Here is a 13,610-nt window from a genome sequence, read left to right as displayed (position 1 = left end):
CCCACATCAGGCAGGTCACAACTGCCTGTAATTTCAGTTCCAAGGGATCCAATATCCTCTGGCCTCCATCTGCACATGAATGCACTTCAAATACCTAGATATTCAAGTAGGCGCACCCACAGATAAATAAATCCTCTTTTCTTCGTTTTGTTAGCTAAGTGGCTGTGGATGTGGCTTAGTTGGTACAGTGCTTGCCTAGCAAGCCCAAAGCCCTAAATTCAATCTCCAGAACTTCATGAATCAAGAATGGTATTGAAGCACATTCCAGTAATCCCAGCACTCTGGGAAGTGAAGACAGGAGGATCAGAAGTTCATGGTCATCCTCAGCTACATAGTAAGTTCAATGACAACCTCATGAGACTACCTCAAGAAAAAATTTTTTTTCTTTTTCAGGAATAAAAGGTTTGAGGACTCTGCTCAAGCTAATGACATTGTGGAAGAAAGAAATATAAGTGGATCTTATCTGGTAAGAGTGGAACCCTGCCTCATCTGATCCCATTCTCATTGTTTTTTTTTTTTCTTAATTAGGGGAAGGGGCTATTTATGTAGCCCAGGTTGACCATGAACTCTTCATCCTCTGAGTACTGGAATGAGGGGTGTGCACTACCATGCCCAGCTTTTCATTTCAGTTCTAAAGGTAAGTTTCCCTAATGCCATCAGTCAGCAAAGGAAACTGAGACAGAGAGACTAACTGGCAGAGCCAGGCACTCAACAGAGCCAAGGAAAAGGGTTTCCCAACAGGCAGATACAGAGGTTCAGCCCTGAAAACTCTGAGGGTCCTAGCACAAACTCCTCCACATACAAACTCAAAAACAGTCCAAAGAAATCCAAGATTACCAAAAATTAAATGGATTGCCAAAGTTTAAATCTCCACAAGCCTGTCTTTCATACAAATGACTCTTAAGTGAACCTAGTCTTCTGTAGCATTTGGCCAACTAAAAGATTCTCCTTGTTCCTCTTCTCTGAGAATATCAGCTTTACAACCACTCTTAGATATACTTGACATCTTGACATTATTATGGTTATAATTATTATCACAATTGTTATTGTTACTACTCTGAGATGTTACCCAAGCTGTTCTCAAACTCTCAGCTTCCTGAGTAGCTGGGACTATAGGTGTGCAGCATCAAGCACAGCTCCTTGACATTTTTATGCAAGATTTAATAAGCTACATTTTGTCAGTATATCTGTAATTTCAATACTGAGTCTCCCAATAAGATTTAGTAACCCTGTTTACTTTTCCATTTTCATTTCAAGTTAATGTGGAAAAAAAAAAAACTATTTTTTCCTGATTCTTCCTTAGCAAGATTGAGAAAAGCCTTCTATTTTCATCTCTATAGAAAAGCAGATTTTAGTTTGGCAAGAAAGGAAACTGAGTAAAAGAAGTACACAAAATAAATGTTCCCATTTTTCCTTGGAGTGACAAGGAGAAGCCAGGAACAGACCCACCATGATCTGGGAGTGAAGACAGGCTGCATGGAATGAATTATTTAAATAGACCAACTGAAGAAAGGCTGGGAGGTATGTGTCTCCTATGTCTCCACAGTTCTGTTTTACAAATTGCACACAAGTGGAATGACTACTTTTATACAGAAATAAGTACCCAGATAGGAGGAAGTCAGCATATGAACCCAAATCATATATCTTCCTTAACAGCAGGTTCAACTGAGGCTGGTATGACTAAAGCAGCTCTGATTCTTCAACTGTACCTGAATCATCCCATCAACACATGAATGGTTAGGAGGAGCTGGAGGACTGTCCTAGAGGACAAAGGGTCACATTCCCTTCCTATTCCATCCCATAATATGCTCAGGACCCCAAAAAGAACAGGACCTACTGATCACTTTCAGCTCTGATTCTTTAACACTAGCCAACATAAAAGGAATCACAAGGCTCCCAAAAGCAACTACATGTTCATTATGGTTTGACATTTTTTCAGGAAAGAGGCTAGGTTGTCACCATCCTCCCAAACTGACAATCATAAAACTAGATATAACTCCTTCCATTGGGATTAGCATTAAATCTTGTGAAATGATCAACCAAATACCTACATTTATATTACAGGAAAGGAAAGCGGCAAAAAGCTAAGACTCAGCCAGGCAGTGGTGATGCTCGCTTTTAATCCCAGCACTCAGGAGGCAGAGCCAAGCGAATCTCTGTGAGTTGAAGGCTAGCCTGGCCTACAGAGAGCAAGATCCAGGACAAGCAACAAAACTACACAGAGAAACCATGTCTCAAAAAAAAACAAAAACAAAACAAAACAAAAAAAAAAAAAAAGCTAACACTCAACCAAACACCAATGAGGAAGGTTCAGCTAAACTAAAATATCAGCCCAATGACTAAAAATCAAACAACAAAGCAGCATAAAGTTGAAATTTGAACAAGTGTACATCTCTTATAACTCCAATGAGGAAAAGTGGTAAGTTTACATAGAAAATGTTTATTTTATAATTTTAGTGTTCTATTATGTCTCAAATGAGAAAGGCCACAAATATGTAATAGACTAACCAGAGAATTCAGTCTTTTAAAAAATAAAGATCCATGGAAGGCATATGTAAGGAATCTCCCTCTCTGATACTAATAGAATTGATTTGGGTCAGGCTCATAGTCTCCAATCATTTGAGAAGAAAAGATTTTCAAAGAAACTATTTCCCAAGCTAATAATCAAGAAATGATTTAAAGACATCAACCCAGAAGAAAAAGAAAATCTACTCAATCCACATCAATCATAGAAGCCCTCCATACTTAGCAAGGTAGTTTCCCTCCATCCTTCTCTTCCTTCTTTCCTTTCTTCTTATCCACAACACTTCTGTAAAGAACTATCTCAATTCATAGTTCACACCACACAGAGAGCTCATGTTAATACCCAGACATCCAACAATAATGAAGCAAAACTTACACACATACACACACACACACACACACACACACACACACACACACACACACACACACATAATTTCACCTCAGTTTTACAACACAGTATCACAGTACTTCTTATATTCTTCCCCGACTGGATGCTGAAGAAAGGAAAAGGATACACAGGATATATATGCTAGCATGACTTTAAATAGTCACTTCTCTGGCATGCTGACTTCTGGATATGCCACCACCACCCCCCACCAGCTGGGATTCCCAATTAGAGTCTCCTCTTGAAGAGAGCTATTTATCATCATCAGGAACAAATGGATGCAATTACTTCTTTTGAGATGTGACAAGATTTTGACCCACAGCAAAAAATAACAGAGCACTGACAACAGGAGGTAACCTTTGTATCACACACACACACACACACACACACACACAAAATATAACAAAAGAAGGAAAATTAAAGTCAGATATCTTGAAAGTAGAATACATAAAGGGAAAAAGGAACGGGGGAAGGGGACAAACAGAAGATATTATATATTATCTACCTTATTAAAAAAAGAAGGAAGAAGACAAGGAGGAAGAAGAGGAAATGAAGGAAGGAAGGAAGGAAGGAAGGAAGGAAGGAAGGAAGGAAGGAAGGAAGGAAGGAAGGAAGGAAGGAAGGAAGGAAGGAAAAGAGAGAGAGAGAGAAAGAAAGAAAGAAAGAAAGAAAGAAAGAAAGAAAGAAAGAAAGAAAGAAAGAAAGAAAGAAAGAAAGAAAGAAAGAAAGAAAGATCCTCCTTCCCAGAATAAATATCAATGGGCAAAAGTAAGTAAAAGTAAGTTAGTAACTGCAACCATGCAACCAGGAGTTTGCTTTTTAAGGTGTTTTTTTTTTTCCCCATAAGAACTAGAAATGATCTTATAATATAGCTAGGATTTGAACAGGTGAGTCAGTTGATATATGTGACATCAAAACTAAGATTATTCAATACATTCTTTGCAATTCAGACGAATGCTACAACTCATCCCATAAATCACTGCTTTTAAAAAAAAAATCAGTTCTAAATAAAGAGACAACCCATTTGGAAGAGGCTGGGAAGAAGAAGGCAATTTGTGACTCATAACATCCAACAGCATCTAGCCTCCAAACCATAAGAGGAATATAAAACTAGTGGGTCCCACTTGAAGCAAAAGTGACACACACTGTTAAGCTTTCACTTCACAAAGTCAGATCTAAGGAGTGTGACCATGGCACTGCAAATATCTTACTAGTACCTGAAACAATCTTACCAGAGTGTGTGTGTGTGTGTGTGTGTGTGTGTGTGTGTGTGTGTGTGTGTGTGTGTGTGTGTGTTAAGCTCCCTAGCTAAATCTGACATCTAGAATTATTCTTTAAGGAAAGAACATCCAAATCCAACTGTGAAGAATTCTTAAAACTCAAATCCACCCATTTAAAATCCTACACTAACAGCAATGCTATCAACATCTTTGTTTCTTACTCATTTCAAGTGTACAAAACAGTAAGTTTTATATGAGATTTTCACACATATATATCCATTATACCCTGCTTTCATTCACCACCCATGCTCACTATGTCCCTTCTATCCCCCTCATTGATATCACTTCTCTCCCTGCAAACAGTCCTCCTTCTGCTTTTATGTCACATGTTCATGTATGTATGTGTGGACAAGCAGGCAGACAGAGACAAGAATGACCCTGGAAGAAAACATGCTTCTACACACTTGTTTTCCCACAGAAACTGTTTTGTTTCTTTCGAATGAAAAGAAGGTACACAAAGTTTGGATGGTATTAGAGATGCCAGAAGTCTCCATTCCAGACTCCCAAGAGTGGTCATAACACAGAAGCTGTGCAGAAATGTATCTTCCTCGTTCTGTAGCAACACAACACCTTAGCAAGGCTGGGGGACTAGAATCTGGCCCTAGAATGAGATATCTGTCATGTTATTCCAATGGAACAATGCCACTCCCAAACCTTTAGAAAGAGTTAGCTCTTTGGTGACAGCAATGGACAAGTTGCACGGGCCCTACTTGAGTAGATTAGAAACAAAACAGTATTGATTGCTTGGTCAGTACAGAAAGACCTGACGACATTCAAGCAGACTTTTCATCATTTTCCTGGAGCACTGTCACGTACTGAAAAAGTGCTGAACAGGACTCTATATTGGAGCATAAGTAATAGCTGTAGTAATCTGGTGTGATAATTTAAAAAGTAGAGCATAAACTAAGCAACTCCCACTAGAGGAAGTTACAAAGTTATTAGGGATGTGACATGCTAACAATTTTAAAGCAACAAAGTTTAAGGACAGCAAATATATATATATATATTTAAAGACTTCCCCTTCTTGGGGCTGGAGAGATGGCTCAGTGGTTAAGAGCACTGACTGCTCTTCCAGAGTTCCTCAGTTCAATTCCCAGCAACCACATGGTGGCTCACAACCACCTGTAATGAGATCTGGTGCCCTCTTCTGGCCTGCAAGGACACATGCAGACAGAACACTGTATGTATAATAAATAAATAAATCTTAAAAAAAAAAAAAAAAAAAGATTCCCCTTCTACAAAAGCTAGATACCCCTTACAATCTACATCTTAAGGCAGTTTTCTTGAATTTTGTAAAAATAAGTCAACCCTAATCAGGCATAGTAGTGCACACCTACAATCCTAGCTACTGGGGACACTGAGGCAGGAGAATGGCTAAAACCATGCATAACTAACTAGCCAGAGCAACACAGTAAAATACCATCTCATCATAAAAAAACAAACAAGCAAAATATGGGCTGGGGATGTAGGTCAGTAGGTAGGGCACTTGCCTAACAAGCTTGAAGCCCCAGGTTCCATCTCCAAAACCACATAACCTGAGCATGGTGGTATATGCATGTAATCTCAGCACTGGGGAGGTAGAAACAGGAAGATCAGAAATTCCAAGTCCTCCTTGGTTACACAGGGAATTCAAGTCCAGCCTGGACTACATGAGACCCTATATCAAAACAAGCTAAAATGAAAGAGTAGGAAGGCACTTCTTCTACAGCTCTTCTAAGACCAATGAAGTACAGGCTTAGTCTAGGAAACAAGTGACCAGTTAACAAAGAAACCTACGAAACCTACTGACATATCAGTCAGTAACTAAATTGGATTTTTTTTTACACTTGATTTTAGCCAAAAGGCTGTCAATGAATGATTTTTTTTTTTCTTTAATAAAACATAAGTCTGTTTTTACACCATGTTTTCTGTTTCCTCCTCTAATTTGCTTGGCAGTCATGTATAAACTTTTTTCCTTAAGTCAAATAATGTTTAATCACATATTAATGAAATTATGTCTTGGTCCTTTAAAGCCAAAAAGAAAAAAAAAGTATGATTCCAAAAGGCAAGAATAAGAATAGAGGGGCTTTTTTGGTTGTTGTTTTTTTTTTTTTTTTTTTTTTAAGGAAGAAAAATAATCTAAGAAAATAATCTAAGTGTGAGAAAGGCCACCTGGCATACTACAGGTGCGTGCTCTGACATGACTTCTTCCCCAGCTCATGTTCAAATCCAAGCATCTGAACAGAACCAGGATCCCTAGCCCCACACCGAGTGTCTCCACACATGTAGGCCCAAGGCTGTCTGAATCAATATGAGAGGCTGCACACTACACCTCCTGCAAAAACCTCTTGGGTTTTTCTGAAAAGGTTCTACAACAGTAAGCAAAGTCTAGCTGCTTTCAGTGAAGGAAGCACTGGGCAGTGACAGGCTAGAAAAACAGAAGACACAACAAAGCAGGAAAGTTAAAACAAAAAAATCTGCAACCAAAATATCAATGCATAACACTTTATCAAACAAATAATAACCCATTCAAATACAAACAGCATATATTTCAGCACCCAGTAGATGGTACAGACCCAAAATAGCAATACTAGAAAACAAGTTGATTCATCTCTTTCAGGTAAATACTCCTTTTTGGTTACAAGACATGAAATTTCAAATGACTTTTTATAAATCACAACTCTAAAAATTCAACAAAGACAAAGCCACACTTTATAATAAAGTCAAAGATGAGGCAGCTGATAGATGGGGTTGGAGATGAGGAGCGTGAGCAGGTTCCAGGGAGTGGCAGAGGCTGAACAAAGTGACACAAGGCTTTGATTTTTTTTTTTAATTTTTAAAAGTTTAGGTCAGGTCTCAACACAACTTATATAGAAAATGCCAATATACATACACACCCCTCTGAGCACACCTATTTACCAAGAAACTCATAAAATCCTTTAAGTTCTATACAGACACAAGGTGTTCATAGGGAGTTAAGCTAATTATATCTCATACTTCTCTAGGCAACCAGAAGTTAACATTCACTCTTCTAGAGTGAATGATGATAACAGGTGACTTCTGTCACCGGGGGAAGAAAAAAAAAAAACAAAACTGATACTCTCAACAAGGGGAGGGCAGGATATGTGTTCCCAGGCACTATCTGAGACTTTGAGGGTAAATGTGAATAGTCTTCCTGGTAGGCAGGGAGAAGAGGATCCTGCAGAAAGGGCTCAATGTTGATGAGTTGAGATGGTTTCTCACTTTTCAAGTATGGATGGGCACAGACCCATCACATTAATGTATTGCAGGCCTAGCAGAAGTGCTTGCTTTGAGTCAGAACATGAATGGGAGGCAATGCTGTAAATACAACAGGTGCAGAACATAAACTAGAGCTGGTAAACTGAGGAAAAGAACCTATCTGAAGGTTGACAAAACTCATGTATGTTTCCTCATGGCTACTTTACAGGGTTAAACTGTCTATCCACACTGCACACTTCATCTGCCAGTTTAAATCTAAAGACTGGTCCCTGTTGAATCCAGCCCTGTATTTTCTGCCTGTGGACCCTCTCAGGAAAGAGTGATGCTCTCATCATCATCTCTAGCTGGTCAGAAGAGAGACAAGGAAGCACAGAGTCTGGGACACATTATCTTTTTCCTTCCATTGGCATTTCCCACGACTGGCCTCCCAAAACACCTTAGAGTCCCAAATCTAAAATAGAAGAAAATGTCCAGTCTATGAGACTCTGATAACACAAGCAACACGGCAGCTACCACGTCTCTTTCCTTCTCCACCCTGAAAGTGTTAAAAGGGAGAACACAAAGTCAACATCAGCTCCTCCCCGATGATGAAAATTGGCACGAATGAATTTACGTTCTGGCTGCTGGCCCTCACAAACCGTTACAAGAAAAAAAAAAAAAAAAGTTCACCATACTAAACTGCTCCAAATACTAATTCAAGAGGAGACAGCCGATCTCCACACCATTACATTGTAGCCTTCTCAGAATGAGTGGGATGGCTGCTAAATATTTATTATTAAACACATTTTGGAACTTTAGTGGGGAAAGAAAAAAAAAAAGCTTATAAAACCCGAGCTGAAACGTATGACCGTTGAGCACATGATGTTCACCATGAAGAGCAAAGACGAAACCGTATATAACACTCCATGAAATCAGCGTAGCAGAGCAGCCGCAAATTCTCAGTATCTCTTTCCGCCGCGATGGGAAAGAGGCATCCAACCTGGCCTGAGGGGGGAGGTTTTACGGCTCTCACTCAACCTGCACATCACACAACACGCCCGAACAATAGTACTACTATCTTCCTCCCGCTGACAGGACCGTGTGCCTGCAGCCTCGGAGAGATCCAATCCCGAAGTCCACTGACAAGTTTCGCATTAAAATCAGGCCATTCGGGGGCCGTCCCCAAGCATGGAACGTGGTGGCAGCGCACCGCTGCTGCTGCTGCTGCTGCTGCTGCTGCTGCTGCTGCTGCTAGTGCAGCTGCTGCTGCTGTTGCTGCTGCTGCTGCTGCTGCTGCTGGTGCAGCTGCATCAAGGACGCGGCGCCTCTCCATTAGAGCAGAGCGCACATCCCCACCAAGGCCATTCCCCAGCAGCCCCAAAGGTTGCCCTATCTTGCTTCCTAGCCCGGCGCCCCGGGCCCAACCGCAGCGCGTAGGGGGCATCGCCGCTGCACCGCGCCAGCTGAGCCTGGAGGGCGGGGGCCGCGGCACGCACACGCGCGCGCACTCACTCAATCTCACACACACACACACACACACACACACACACACACACACACCACAAGCAAGCACGCGCGCACACAAGCACACGCACACACTTGCACCCGCCCCGGGGCCACCTCTCGGGGCCAGGGCCAGGGCCCCGCCGCCCCCCGTCCCCGCGCGCGTCCTCCCCGGGGTGACAGCGCGGCCCGGCCCGCGGGGCCCCGAGCGCGCGACAGAGAAGAGGTGTCCGACCCGGCCCGGGCTTGGGGCTGAAGGGGTGGGGGGTGGTGGCTGCTGTTACCTTCCGACAGCTCCAGCTCCAGCTCGGCCAGCCGGGCCCTCACCTCCAACGGCAGAGCCATGCCTTCCAGGCTGCGGTCCGCCATGCTCGCCGCAGACGCCCCCGCCCTGCCGGCCTCCTCTTTGTTCGCCGGCGGAGGGCTCCTCAGCGGCCGCCGCTCGAACCTGGAGGAACCGCACCGAGGAGGCGGCGGCGGCGGCGGCGGCGGCGGGCGGGCGGGCGCGGGAGGCCGGGCGGCGGCGGGCGGGCGCGCGGGGATTTTCTCCTCAGCCTCCTCAGCGCCTCCTCAGCCTCGTCAGTCTCCTCAGCGCCTCCTCAGTCTCCTCAGCGCCTCGTCAGCCCCCTCAGCGTCTCCTCAGCGACTCCTCAGTGCCTCGTCAGTCTCCTCAGCGCCTCCTCAGCCTCCTCAGCGCGGCCCCGACCCCGGCGGCGGCCTCGCGCCCGGCTCTCTCTACGCGCGCCTCCCCCAGCCGCGGGCTCCGGCCCCGTTCGGCCGGCTCCGGATCACGGGCCCGCCCGCGGTCACGGCCACAGGGCTCTCTTGCTGCTCCGCGGCCGCCCTGCCCCGGCGGGAGCGAGCGCCGCTGCGCGCGCACCGGGCAGCGGGAGGGCGCGCGCCGAGAGGCGGGAGCGCGCGGACGTGCCACGGCGGCGCGCGCTCGGGGGGCGGGGCCTCCAGCGGCTACTTCGTGAGCGCGCTGGTGGGACAGTCTTATGTTTAGCCTGGGGGCCATCTCAACCCCAAGGCTTGGAAGACTCAAGGCGGGGGAAAGCCTTCAGAAATACAGATTAGTCTACTTGTTCAAACTTCAAATGTTCTGGATCCTTGAGGACTGATTTTTTTTTTTTAATGGCTACTTTTAAAAGGGAAAAATGATAAGAAGACAGCCTGAGCCGTAGATTGAGTACTAAGTTTGAAGTTTAAAAGCATGGATCTACAACAGACTAGCATTTGACCTTGAATCATCCAATGTTTTTGTCCAGGCGTTACTTTCTGCCATCTGTGGAAAGGAGATAGAGGAAATGGTTGGGTCTGTCACACACTGTCCAGCCCTTCCTGAGACTGAGGAGTGCCTGTCATCCACTTTAGCAAGTGTCTTCTCTCTGACACCCTACAATATTGTCTCCTTTTTTCTCCTACCTCTCGTGTTCTTTTCCCTTTGGTCATCACCTCTGGTGTATCAATGCCTCTTCTGCATGGCTGATACCGAATCTGTATCTCTAGTCTGACTGTCTTTACATGGCCAGCTTTCTGCTGAATAACCTCACCAAGCTTCTCCATAAGCCCCAAACACCACAAAGAAAAACCAGCATCTCCCGACATTAAATATCCACTTGTTTTTTAAAATATATACTATTAATTCTTTGAGAATTTCATTCAATGTATGAAACATATTCCAACTCCTCCCTGAACTCCTTCTCCCAGATTCATCCCCACCTCCCTACCCTCCCAGTTTCATGTCCCTTTTTATTATTATTTAATAACCTATGGACTCCAACTTGTTCTGTCCAGATATTCCTAGCATCATCGACCTCCAGGAGCCACATCCTTATAAGAAAAAAATGACTCTCCCTCTCCCAGAAGCCATCAACTATCTATAGGGGGAGGAGCTTGTTAGCCCTTTCCTATGCCTTGCTGGAATGTTGACTGGCTTGGTCTTGGGCAGGCAACCATAGCAGCTGTGAAGTCATGAGTCCAGAGGTCTTGTCCTGTCAGTTTTGCTCCAGTCCTCCTCAACCTCTGGCTCTTACTAACCCCTTTCTACCTCCTCTTCTGTGTTGGTCCCTGGTTATGATACAGACGTCTTATGTGTGGCTGAGCATCCCACTGACACTTATTCTCTGCAGTTTTATCAGTTGTGAGTTTCCATATCAACCGCTGCACAAAGAAACTTCTCTGATGAGGGCGGAAGGCTGCACTAGTCTGTGGGTAGAGAGATACAAATTTAGAGGGCAGTTTGATGTCACATCTATTTAGCAGGATAATAACAGTAGGTTAGGTTCACTCCTGGAGCTTGTGATCTCCCCAGCCAGATTTGCACTACTCGGCATATGTTCCCTCCTGTGGAGCAGACCTGAAATCCATTCAGAAAGCAGTTGTGAAAGCATATGACCTTGATCTTCACTCATAGCATTCATGCCATGAGGGTTATTGTTACAGGGTTCATAGTTGGGTAAGACTATTAATGACCCCCCACCCCCATCAACAGCCTGCATAGCACCTTTCAGTACTATGCAAGATAACCAGCAGAGAAGAAGCTTCCTGATCAGCACTGATTGGATTTCTCCAAGTCCTGTGACCAACGTGTGTGGTGTCTGCAGCCCTAGGGTCTTAACCACCATCTACCTGCTTTCATTAACTACTAGCATTTTCCTAATTATCTAGGCTGACATCACCCTGACTTCTCTATCTTCCTTGATCTCCATGCATCTTTTGTTTCTCAGTCCCTTCAAACCTATCCCACAAAAATGCTGATCATTTGCTTCCTTCCCATGCCTGCAAACACTCTTTATAGTCCCCATATTCCCTCCTGTCTGGAATAGTCTAAAGACCCATTGAGATGGTGCCCCCACTAATGGAGCCCCACAATTGCATTCACTCAGCCCTCAGAATGAGACAGCAGTACTTCATTGCATTGTTTCTTGAATGCAAATGCACTTCTTAGCTTAAGACAAGTGGACCCTCACCAGCTGCTCCAACCTTCAACTTAGCCTTACTTCCCCATAGGTTCTTGATGACATGATGGCTAATCTTCAGTATCCTTGCTTATTGTACATCTGTCTGTTTCTAGGCAGGACCTTGTGTATTGAAGGCTGGCCTCCAAAGATGGTGTGTACCACACTGCCCAGTTTATGCAATGCCAAGGCTAAACAAATCCAAGGCTAAACAAACGTTCTAAAAACTGAGCTACATCTCAACCTCCTCACTGCACATCTTTTTTTTTTTTTTTTTTTTTAAGATTTATTTATTTATTATGTATACAGTGTTCTGTCTGTGTGCCAGATCTCATTGCAGATGGTTGTGAGCCACCATGTGGTTGCTGGGAATTGAACTCAGGACCTCTGGAAGAGCTGTCAGTGCTCTTAACCGCTGAGCCATCTCTCCAGCCCCCTTTTTTTTTTTTTTTTTATTTGTTGCATTTTGTTTCTTCATTTTTATTTATGGAAGTTCAGAAAAAGATGTTGCAGAATATTAGTTGAAGATGTGTTACAATTGTTTAATGCTGTGGAACATTTGTTTAATGATGCAAAGATGTGTTGTGTCCTTTTATGTTGCATTTGTTTAACTCTGTCAAGCTGTTATTTTGCCTGTCTAAAACACCTGATTGGTCTAATAAAGAACTGAATGGTCAATAGCTAGGCAGGAGAAAGGATAGGTGGGACTTGCAGGCAGAGAGAATAAATGGGATGAGAAATCTGGGAAAGGAGATGGAGGATTGAGAAAAGGAGGGGAGAGGATCCCAGAGGCCAGCCACACAGCTACACAACAAGCAACTGAGTAAGAAGGAAAAAAGGGTATACAGAAATAGAGAAAGGTAAAAGCCCAGAAGCAAAAGGGAGGCAAGATAATTTAAGAGATGCTGGCTAGAAATAAGCCAACCTAAGCCAGGCATTCATAACAAAGAATAAGACTCTGTGTATTTATTTGGGAGCAGGGTAGTGGGCCCCCAAAAAAAGCCAAAGAGAAAAAAAAAACAAGGTGTTAGATCTTCTGACGTTACAGACAGTTGTGAACCATCACATGGGTACTTGAAATGGTACCCAGGTCCTCTGGAAGAACAGCAGTGCTCTTAATTGACGAGCCATCTCATCTTGATCAGGAGTTCTGACTTCTCTTGTCTGCTCAGACTAATATCAGCTCTCTTCTCCCTTACTATGTTTCCATCATTCTGTCCTCATCCAATTTGACCTTCAGTTAATCTTCCTCATTAGCCTGTGGGTAAATTCCTTGCAGACAGACCTATCCACCTTGGTAAATTCCATCCATTTGACAAGTGTTGTCTTCTTATGAAGATCTGCTTCTCAGGAGAGAACTGTGAGAGATAAATGGGTCGCTAGCAACAGGAAACTTGGAAGATATGAGCCCCAAATTGCTGGCTCTTTGTGTTCTATGCTGTGTCCTATACTGAGATGTATGTCCGTTGGTTTGGTCTTTACTCAGGACCATACTAAAATAGACATTGCTGGCACAATGTTTGGCCCTACTACCGTCTCCACTCTTCTCATTATGAACAGTTCAACCACTAATTAAGAAAACCCTAGAGATCTCATTCCATTTTTCATGTTATGGATGAAAGACCTTAGGGAAATAGTATACAGTAAAACCAGGACTTAAATCCTGGTCTCCATTTTTGTCTCATAATGCTTTGTCTGGGCATTTTTTTTTTTAACCTTACTGGTCTTTTGCATCTATATTATGGTTTCCAATTTTGT

The 13,610-nt window shown here is 43.6% G+C and overlaps 1 protein-coding gene and 1 long non-coding RNA gene across 6 annotated transcripts in view; one reads left to right on the top strand and one right to left on the bottom strand.

The window, feature by feature from the left end:
* Dip2c (disco interacting protein 2 homolog C) overlaps positions 1 to 9,442 on the bottom strand; it is a 417,859-nt gene extending 408,417 nt beyond the window's left edge. For 2 of the 5 annotated variants that reach the window (XM_015998740.3, XM_015998739.3), the window contains exon 1: positions 9,177 to 9,375. In XM_015998740.3, coding sequence (XP_015854226.1) covers positions 9,177 to 9,261 — 85 coding nt within the window. In that variant the 5' untranslated portion in view covers positions 9,262 to 9,375. Of the gene's footprint in view, positions 1 to 9,176 lie in introns of all 5 variants that reach the window. The other 3 variants (XM_015998741.3, XM_015998743.3, XM_015998738.3) reach the window with 2 other exon arrangements.
* On the top strand, positions 508 to 2,202 carry LOC143273397 (uncharacterized). The gene is made up of 3 exons (XR_013051485.1): positions 508 to 637; positions 1,421 to 1,521; positions 2,065 to 2,202. It is a non-coding gene; the product is annotated as an uncharacterized LOC143273397 (long non-coding RNA).
* Positions 9,443 to 13,610: the final 4,168 nt, after the last annotated feature.

The sequence above is a fragment of the Peromyscus maniculatus genome, chromosome 5 (genome assembly GCF_049852395.1).
Source record: "Peromyscus maniculatus bairdii isolate BWxNUB_F1_BW_parent chromosome 5, HU_Pman_BW_mat_3.1, whole genome shotgun sequence".
Taxonomy (NCBI): domain Eukaryota; kingdom Metazoa; phylum Chordata; class Mammalia; order Rodentia; family Cricetidae; genus Peromyscus; species Peromyscus maniculatus.
This window is presented reverse-complemented; position numbering and strand designations above follow the sequence as displayed.